Here is a 10,345-nt window from a genome sequence, read left to right as displayed (position 1 = left end):
GAAGGAAGGAAGGAAGGAAGGAAGGAAGGAAGGAAGGAAGGAAGGAGAGGGCTGTGGTGTTGTTTAGTAGCAGAGCACTTGTTAAGTATATGCGTGAGGCACTGAGTTCAATCCTCAGCATCACAAAAATAAATAAATAAATCCTTAGTCCTATGGTACAAAAGTCAATTTAGCATTATATTCCAGAAGGAAAAAAAAAAAGTAGGTGATAAATTTTGAAGAAGTTTGAAGCCACAAACTTCTCAAATTGGGGAAAAAACATAGGTCCGAAAATCTTAGCAAAGCCGGGCGTGGTGGCACAGACCTTTAATCCTAGCACTCAGGAGGCAGAGGCAGGTGGATATCTGTGAGTTCAAGGCCAGCCTGGTCTATATAGTGAGTTCCAGGTCCATATAATGAGTTCCAGGTCAGCAGGGGTTACAGAGAGACCCCATCTCAAAAAGACTTTAAAAAAAAACAAACAAACAAACAAACAAACAAAAACCTTAGCAAACCCTAAGCAGTTTTGAAATATACAAACAAAATCATCTAAGTATATCATAGTCAAAGTATTGAACAACAATGATAAATTGCAAAACTTAAAGACAACCAGGGAAAAGAGGAAGGAAGGTTGATTAGAGAGTAAGGACACAAATTACAGTTGGCTGCTCAGTGAAACAATGAAGGCAAAAGTCGATAGAAAGTCATCTTCAAAGTCCTCTACTGCTATGTGTTTGTTTGTTTGAGACAGAGTCTCCCTGTAGCCTCAGCTGGTAGCCTGGAATGCGTACAGAGACCATCCCAGGTGGCTATGGCTTTTTGCATATAGACATTATTGACCTAGATTTGCCTATCAGATTTTCAAACATTTCAAGTGTTCCAAAATTCAGTAGGACTGAGTGTGTGCTGTTTTATGGGAATGATGACTCTCATTTTAAATTTATTTATTGCTGTTTTTTTCCACTAGGCTCCTACCAATGATAAGACACTAAAACTTCAGATAAAATCCTACCTTTTTTTGTCAAATTTTTCCATACATTCCAGAGGTTGAATGAACTGAAGAACTTCATCCCATTGACCATCAAGGATCAGCTGCCTAAATAAAGAAAAACCCAGAATGCTAATGAATTCAGGTCACATTAATAGATGACAGAGCAGATGACAAAACAGACATTAAAACTTCACAAAGCTCATAAGATTAATCTCTGATTCCTCAAATATTATACCTATTCTTTCACAACAACAATTTCTCAATTTTGTATTTATGAGAACAGTAAAAATTTTTTGTTTTTCAGTCTTTTTGAGACAGATCTCCCTGTAGCCCCAGCTGGCCTGGAACTTGCTATGTAGACCAGGCTGGCCTCAACCTCACAGAGATCCCCTTGCCTGGGATTAAAGGCATGCACCACCAGGACTGGCAATAACAATACAATTTTTTAAAGGATGGGCAGAAGGACCTGAAAAAGACCGCCAATGTTTTATCCTTCAAAGAAAGAATTCTAATGACCTGTCACAATACGTGTCACAATCCTTTTATTAGGGGATATTTTAATATCAAAAAATAAGGACACAATCTCAAAGGTTAGACCTTTAAGATGAATACATTTACCTTAATAAAAAACTTACTATCCTGTAATTCTTTCCATTTTACCTCAGACCAGTAAAATTCTATCATAAATCAACAGGCTCCTAGAGAGTACTTAGGGGCCAATACTAAATCCCAGAAATATCAACATTTGAAAGACAGGGGCAAAAGAATACTGCTTCATTTCTGTTCCTAGCTAAGCTAGCTCTCAGCAAACTCCCTGAGCTAAACGATCACAACAAATATACAGGGAAGTGCAGTAAGTTAAATACACTGCAGTTTATACAATAAACCTTTGTCTTCCTTTAAATTCCTTCTTTTTCATGAGTAAGGAGCAGTCCATTTCATTGAAGAATATGCACTCCTTGTCAAAGATATTTGTTATTGTATAAAAATAGAATGTATTTCTATCCGGGAATTTGGCGTTTTCTTTTTCTATCCAATTCAAGTTGGGATATATTCAGTTTTCCACTTTGGCAAATATGTTAATTCCCTTTGCCTTGCAATTCCCCCTGTAAGAGCTGTGCCCTAGGGAAATAATCCAAGATATATTTAAAAAGTCTCATGTATTGGGCCAGGCGTGGTGGCACACACCTTTAATCCCAGCACTTGGGAGGTAGAGGCAGGCAGATCTCTGTGAGTTCAAAGCCAGCCTGGTCTACATAGTGAGTTCCAGGATAGCTGGGGCTACAGGGAGACCCTGACTCAAAAAGACCAAAAAAAAAAAAGTCTCATGTATAAAAGCTGTTCAGTAGAGCATTTCAGAAAAATTAGAAACAATGATCTAAAAAAAGGGGAACCATTAGATTAAACTGAAAATTTTTGACATATGTAATTGTAGTCACAGAGAATCCTTGAGATAATGGATAAAGCAGGACTTTAAATTACAGATACAAAATAATTGCTTTTTTTTTTTTTTTTTGGTCTTTTTGAGACAGCTTCTCCCTGTAGCCCCAGCTGACCTAGAACTCACTATGTAGACCAGGCTGGCCTTGAACTAACAGAGATCTACCAGCCTCTGCCTCCCAAGTTCTGGGATTAAAGCCATGTGCCACCATGCCCGGCGATTTCTTAGTCAAGTACTTTCACATTGATATCATACTTTAGAGTTGTGACATGAAAACATGCTAAGGAAAACAGCACCATACACTGTAAATGTTCCATTATAAAAGCATTTTTTAATTATAGTCTTTCATGATCATATATCATATATCTCTATCATATATCTATTATACATATTAATAATTAACTATAAACAATTATAATTATTAATACATAATTATTACTTAAGCCTCACAGTAAGAAAAAAATCATACCTCAGAAAAAGCATATCATCTGAAAATAGGCCATTTATGACTCCACTTTCCTTCTCAAGGGCCAGCATACTAATGTGAAGCTTCTTTGAATTCAAGAAGTCCAAAATTAACTTAATGATTTCAACCTCTTTTACATTCACTGTTTCTTCAGCCGTCATGTTGCTAACCTAGATATGAAACAGTAACAACAAAAACTTAGTCCTATTGTTTTATGTGTAAGTTTAACAGCCTAAAATTGACAGTTTCTTGCAATAATTTTTTAGTGCAGGTATTTCAAAGAGAAATTAACTATCAAAATGAAGTCATTTTTTAATGTATTGAAGTATGGCTCCAGTTCTTTAATTTTTTTATAATTTCATATATACCTTATTTACATAACCCCCACTCTATACTCTCCCCTATCCAACTCTTCCCATTCCCTCTCAACTTCACGACCTCTTCCTTGATTATTACTGTTACATATTTAATGTACTGAGTCCATTTAGTGGGGCTCTCCTTCCTGTACTGTGTATGACTGACACTGGGGATTCAGAAACCCATCAGGGAGCTTGGTCCTGGAGGAAACTAATTCTTTTCTCATCAGCCATTGATTGCCTATATCCCTCTTCATCTAGAGATAGAACCTTGTGAAATTTCCCCAGTCTACATTGGCATATCAACTGATGGAGTCATTATGCAGGTCTTGTTTGGGCCAAACTATTGTTTAGATTTCATGCATACAGCTCCTGTCATGCCTAGAATATACTATCTAGCAGCAGGTGTTCTGGTCCTCTGGCTCTTGAAATTGTTCTGCCCCCTTTCCATGATGATCCCTTATCCTTAGGTGTAGAAGTTGCTCTGTAGATGTTTCAAGCGTGGCAAGGCACCCAATGGTCCCTTATTCTCTATGCTTTGACCAGTTGTGAAACTTAACAAGAGTCTCCCTCCATCTGTTGCAAAAAGAAGCTTCATTGATGAGAGCTGAGAGCTACACTTATCAGGCTTGTCTGGAACCCAAGTTGTGCAACCCAAGGCCTGGGAGGGGAAAGCAGCAAAAACTCAGATTTTTAATTTAATTTATTTATTTATTTGTCTTTTTTGAGACAAGGTCTCCCTGTAGTCCCGGGTGGCCTAGAACTCACTCTGTAGACCAAGCTGGCCTTAAACTCACAGAGATCAGCCTGCCTCTGTCATGCAAGTGCTGGGATTAAAGGCATGTGCCACCATGCCAGCAAAAAGCTCAGATTTTTCAAAATACTTATCTGTGAGAAATACACTTTGGAGTAATGACATATTAACTGATACAAAGTCTGATTTGCTTCAAAATAATACGAGATAAGACAGCAAAAGTAAAGAGAAACCAAGACTATCATTACTGAATCAGATTGTTAGGTAAATGAGTTCATTATATAATTGTTACTCCCGTAAGTGTTTAAGTTTTTCTAAAATATGAGTCCCAAGATGGCTCAAGGAGATAAAGGTGCTTACAGCACAAGCCTGGCAACCTAAGATTGATCCCTGGAAGCCATGCAAAAGTAGATGGACAGAACCAACTCCACAAAGTTTTTTTCTGACCTCCAAATATATGCTGTAGCACACACATCCACATACATTATGCACACACATAATAAATTTTTAAAATTTATTTTTAAGTGTATGAGTGTTTTGCCTGCTTAATGCCGGAAGAGGTCAGACGCTGGTGTCAGATTCCCTGAACTGGAGTTATAGATGACTGTTAGCCACCATGTGGGTGCTGGGAATGGAATCCAGGTCCTCTGTAACAACAGCCAGTGCTCTTACCTGCTGAGCCATCTCTCCAGCCCCCATATTTTTAATTTTAAAAAGCAGAGCATTACCAGGCATGGTGGCGCACGCCTTTAATCTGCACTTGGGAGGCAGAGGCAGGCCGATCTCTGTGAGTTCAGGACCAGCCTGGTCTACATAGTGAGTTCAGACCAGCAGGTGCTACAGGGAGACCCTGTCTCAAAAAAAGACCAAAAACAAACAAACAAACTCACAATATTTCTAAAGGGTTGGCATAAGCCTGGTGTTGTAATTCTAGCACTAGAGAAGCTGAGGCAGAAGGTTCTCAAGCTTAAGGCCGATCTAGGCTATAAACCAGTAAGAAAGGAAGTAGATGGGGTGAATAATACCTCAGTGGTAGAGCACTTCATGAGGCCTAGGTTAAACAAAAGAATATTTTCTTAAATCATGAGTAACTAGGTGGGCATGGTGGTACACACCTGTAATCCCAGCTCTTGGGAAATAGAGGCAGGAGGATCAGGAGTTCAAGGTCATCCTTGGCTACCCAGTTGAGTTTGAGACCAGCTGGGCTACATAAGACCCTGTCTCAAAAATTTTTTTAAATTATTAGTAACCCTGTTTAGCAGGCATGGTGGCACATACCTTTAATCCCAACACTTGGGAGGCAGAGGCAGGCGGATCTCTGTGAGTTCAAGGCCAGTTTGGTCTACATAGTGAATTCCAGGCCAGCTGGGGCTACAGGGAGACCCTGTCTCAAAAAGATAAAAAAGACCAAAAAAAAGTAACCATGTTTAGCTATATCCTAAATACACTGTGTAAGGTATACCCTAACAATTCACAATAAACACCCCTTTGTGATACAAAACACTACTCTTATCTTTAAGAAGCTTATAGTTGGGGGCTGGGGAGATGGCTCAGCTCTGTAAGAATAAGAACCTGAGCTCAATTCCCAGCACCCATGTAAAAGTCAGGCACTGCAGCACATGCCTGTAATCCCAGCAATGGGGAGGCAGCAGGATCCCTGGAGCTTGCTGGTCAACCAGTCTAGTCACATCAGTGAGCTCCAGATTCACTGAGCCTTGTTTCAAAAAAGAAGGAGGAGTGTGATCAAGGAAGGCATTGGGTCCAACATCAACCTCTGGTCTCCACACAAAATGCATGCACACCCACGAGCACACAAACAGGAACACACACACAAAAGGGAGTTTCTAACCCAGGTGTGGTAGCACACGCCTTTAATCCCAGCAGTTGGGAGACAGAAGCAGGTGGATCTCTGTGCATTGAAGGCCAGCCTGGTCTACCTAATGAGTTCCAGGACAGCTGGGCCTACAGGGAGACCCTGTCTCAAAAAAAATAAAAAAGAAATAATTAACAAAAGACAACCTTAATTCTATACTGTGAAATTCCCAGTAGAAAAGTTTGGTATTTTAATCACTCAACTCAGAAGTTTTTATTCTTAAAAAATTCGCTATTGTAGATACAATATAGACATCACAAGTGTTTGGAAGTTTTGTCTTATCACTCTTGTCTAACCCATTACTGAAATACTGATAGTGGCCGTACTTATGGGCCTGCCCCACTATGCCTGTTCTTTGTTTGTCTGCTTGTTGCTCATTTGGTGTTTGTGTGTTGGGGAGGCAGGGCAGGAGGGAATAAGACAAGGCTATGTGCAACCAGTCTAGTCTCATACTCCTAGGTTCCAGTGGTCCTCTCAACTCAGCCCCTTGAACAGCTGGTACTTACAGGTAGGTGCCAAACTACACTTGTCTCTAATATTTTGTTAATCTTTTAAAATGAGATGTAACCCAAGCATGCTGACATATACCTATAATCTAGCATTCAGGAGCTGAGGAAGGAGAATCTCAAATTCAAGGCCTGGGGAAGAACAGGTTCAACTAATGCTAGCCAAATTAACATGAGATGCAAAGAAAAAAATAATAGACTGGGGTGGTAAGGGTACATACCTTTAATCCTAGCACTCAGGAGGCAGAAGCACATCTCTGTAAATTCAAGTCCAACCTGGTCTCCACAGTGAGTTCCAAGCCAAACCAAAAAAAAAGTCACTGAAAAAAAATGCTTCTTCAAAGACTAGAATAGGTGACTTTTGTTTTGTTTTTAAATATTTTATTATTTTATATGCGTGTGTGTATTGCCTACACATAGGTTAAGTGCACCCGTGTCATGCAATGCCCGCAGAGGACAGAAGAAGCTGTCAGATCCCCTGGAACTGGAGTTACAGATAGTTAGCTACCATGTGGGTGCTGGGATTCAAACCCAGATCTTCTGCAAGAATAGTCAGTGTTCTTAACCGCTGAGCCATTTCTCCAGCCCCGAATAGGTGACTTTTGTTTCCAATGTCTCTAAAGTTTTTTTTTTTTTCTAATGTGATTCTTTACACAACACAGTGCACTTGCATGCAGGCAATACAATCATACACATAAAAATAAAAACAATAAAATTTAAAAAAAGAAAAAATGGGATTTTGGCCCTGTGACCCAATTATTTTGCCTAAGTCAATTCTAAAAGTTGCTTAGAAAGGCTTGCCAAGTCTACGGTTTGTGTAAACAGTTATTTACTAGAAAAAATTAACAAAGGGACAACAGTAGAGTATGTACCACTAAAAATGGAAAATGAAACTGGGGGAAAAAAATCAGGGTAAGTATGCCCATATTAATGAGTTTTTAAAAAGTCACCAAATAGGGCCAGGTGCAGTGGCGCCTGCCTTTAATCCCAGTACTTGGGAGGCAGGGGTAGGTGGCTCTCTGTGAATTAGAGGCCAGCCTGATCTACATAGTGAGTTCTAGGCCAGCTAGAGCTACAGGGAGAACCTGTCTCAAAAAGACAAAAAAGAAAAGTCACCAAATAAAATTCTGTGCTTCTTACAGATTTTCTTTTGAGATGTAAATTTTTTACTTACATTAAATATCTGAACTAGTGATATAAAGAAATAGCTTCCTTGGGGCTGGAGAGATGGCTCGGCAGTTAAGAACACTGACTGCTCTTGCAGAAGACCCAGGTTCGAATCCCAGTACCCACATGGCAGCTAACAACTGTCTGTAACTCTACTTCCAGGGGATCTGATGGCCTCTTCTGTCCTCCGCCGGCATTGCATGACATGGGTGCACTTACCTACATGCAGGCAATACACTCATACACATAAAATAAAAACAATAAATAAAATATTTTTTTAAAAAAAGAAAGAGCTTTCTTTAAAAATAAGGGAGACCAGGCATGGTGGTACATACATGCCTTTAATCCCAGCACTCAGGAGGTAATTAGTCTGGTCTACATAGTAAATTCCAGGCTACTTGGGGCTACAGGGAGACCCTGTCTCAAACAAAAAAAAACAACACAAAAATCAAAACAAAACCAGAATCAAAAAAGGGGGTGGAGTGGAGTAGGGAGATAGCTGGGTGGGTAAGAGCACTTTTTAAGCAAGCATGAAGACCTGAGTTCAAATCTCCTCCCACATAAAAAGGCTGGGAATGGGGACTGGAGAGATGGCTCAGCAGTTAAGGGCACTGACTGCTCTTGCAGAGGACCCGGGTTCAATTCCCAGCACCCACATGGCGGCTACGAACCATCCTTAACTCCAGATCCAGGGAATCCGAAGCCCTCTTCTGACCTCCTCAGCATTGCAGGACACGGGTACACTCACATACATGCAGGCAATATGCATACACATAAAATAAAAATAATAAATAAAATATATATTTTTTAAAAAGGCTGTAGCACTGGGGATGTAGAAAGAGCTGGATCCTAGGAGCCCAAAGGCCAGCCAGCCTAGCCAAAATAGAGCTTCCAGTTCAGTAAGGTCCTGCCTCAAGGTAGTAAGGCATAAAGCAACTCAAAGCCAAACTCGGGCCTCTACATTCAAGCACATGGGCCCACACATCCACACACTCAGGGGCATGCAACACACATACACAGGTGCACACACAAAAATAAAAATTTAAAGTTAAATTGCTTTTACAAGAGCACAAATCCACTTTTATTTACTTTCCATTAGTTTAAATTCATAAAAGGTTCAACAGCATACAGATTCTCTCCCCAGATTACTCTGGTTTGGTTCATTTTGCCACCAGGAGTCACTGCGTTGTTTTTTGCTTCATACACTTAAGCACATTTCTTGCCTAAGTAGAATTCAGTTTCATCTCGGGCATAAACACCTTCAATTTTAAGAAGAGCTGTGTGCTCTCTGGTAACAGAGACCCAGCTTACGGCCAACAAAAGAAGCCTTGCACCACAGCCTTCCAGACAGATCTGCCTTTTAGAAGTCCTATCCCCATCAAGTCTCTACAGGCTCAGGCACCAAGATGGCAGAAAGAGCGTTTTTTTTGGGGGGGGGGAGGGGGTTGATACAGGGTCTCACTGTATAGTCCTCTGTCTCCTGAGTGCTGGGGTTAAAGGTGTGTGTCACTGTTACTCTTGACAGGATATTTCTGATTTGTACTATTGCTTTACTTTCAAATAAATTTTCCTTGCTACTATACAAAAATAAATAAGTAAATAACAAAATTTTAAAGGTAACTGGAAACCACATACAAAGTAGGTAGTATTTTAGTAACTGGATACAATTAACATCTACGAAAACTAAATTCCAGATAGGGTCTCTAATGTGGACTCTGACTGATTCTTAATGAGATAAAATTAGAAGGATGCATCAAAAGAAATAATCATTTTTAGAAATCTAAGGTTAAAATTCAATGTTAACATTAGCTAGAAAAAGAGAAATAACAGAAATAGATTTGTATACACAGAGATGAAAAAATCTCATGAAAAATATCAGTAGTTGGAAGTGGGAGCATATACCAGCAATCTCAGCACTCAAGAGGTCAAGGCAGGAGGACTGCGGAGTCTGTCAAATAAGTCCAAGGCCAACTTAGGCTACACAACAAGACAATGTCTCAAAAAAAAAAATCAGTATTAGCTTTCTAACCAAATATAGATAGATATGATTTAAATGTTCCTTTGCAATGACATTACTTACTTAAAATAAAAATTCAGAAAGAAGAAACAGGAAACTAAGAATGATTCAGAAGTCTAAGGTTGAGGAAATTAGGACATAGTCTAAATTCTATGGTCATGAAAAAAAAAGTACTTACAATTCTCATTTTTATAATTTCCCTTCAAGTTTTATGATTTGTTTCAACTCCTATTTTAACAACAAGAAGTATGTATTTGGGAGGAGGGCACTATGAAGTCTGGGATAATCAGAAATCTTGAACTTATAAGGTTAAATAGATTTGCTTTAGATCATTTACAAAAACAAAAACAAAAAAAAAATCTTTCTAACTACAAAGCCCCATTATGCCAGCTAATCACCTCACATTTGTACAGGGGTACAGCATATGTCCTTTCTTAGTGTTGACAGCTGTCTTCTAATCATCACTTATTTTAACTTACTTTCTGGAACTACAAATGATTTTTGTCCTAAAGAAACAAAGTGTGGGGGCTGGAGAGATTGCTCAGTGGCTAAGAACACTGGTTGTTCTTGCAGAAGACCTGAGTTCGAATCCCAGCACCCACATTACAGCTAACAACTGTCTGTTAATTTCAGTTCCAGGGAATCAAACAGCCTCTTCTGACCTCTGCCGGCATTGCATGATGCAGGCAATACACTCATACACATAAAATTAAAAAAAAGAAAAGTGTGAGGCCATATTACAAGCCTTAAAAACACCTATAGTTGTTAAGGTCTCTGAGAATGGCTATAATCCAA

At 39.4% G+C, this 10,345-nt stretch overlaps 1 protein-coding gene across 6 annotated transcripts in view; it reads right to left on the bottom strand.

Moving 5' to 3' along the window:
- Wdr47 (WD repeat domain 47) overlaps window positions 1–10,345 on the bottom strand; it is an 82,726-nt gene that overhangs the window by 66,437 nt on the left and 5,944 nt on the right. For 5 of the 6 annotated variants that reach the window (XM_008850413.2, XM_008850414.2, XM_029554672.1 and 2 more), the window contains exons 2-3: window positions 2,881–3,047; window positions 992–1,075 (exon numbers count right to left, since the gene is read on the bottom strand). In XM_008850413.2, coding sequence (XP_008848635.1) covers window positions 992–1,075; window positions 2,881–3,038 — 242 coding nt within the window. In that variant the 5' untranslated portion in view covers window positions 3,039–3,047. Of the gene's footprint in view, window positions 1–991; window positions 1,076–2,880; window positions 3,048–10,345 lie in introns of those variants that run through there. The other variant, XM_029554671.1, reaches the window with a different exon arrangement.

This window comes from Nannospalax galili, unplaced genomic scaffold (genome assembly GCF_000622305.1).
Source record: "Nannospalax galili isolate Female #2095 unplaced genomic scaffold, S.galili_v1.0 scaffold5, whole genome shotgun sequence".
NCBI lineage: Eukaryota > Metazoa > Chordata > Mammalia > Rodentia > Spalacidae > Nannospalax > Nannospalax galili.
This window is presented reverse-complemented; position numbering and strand designations above follow the sequence as displayed.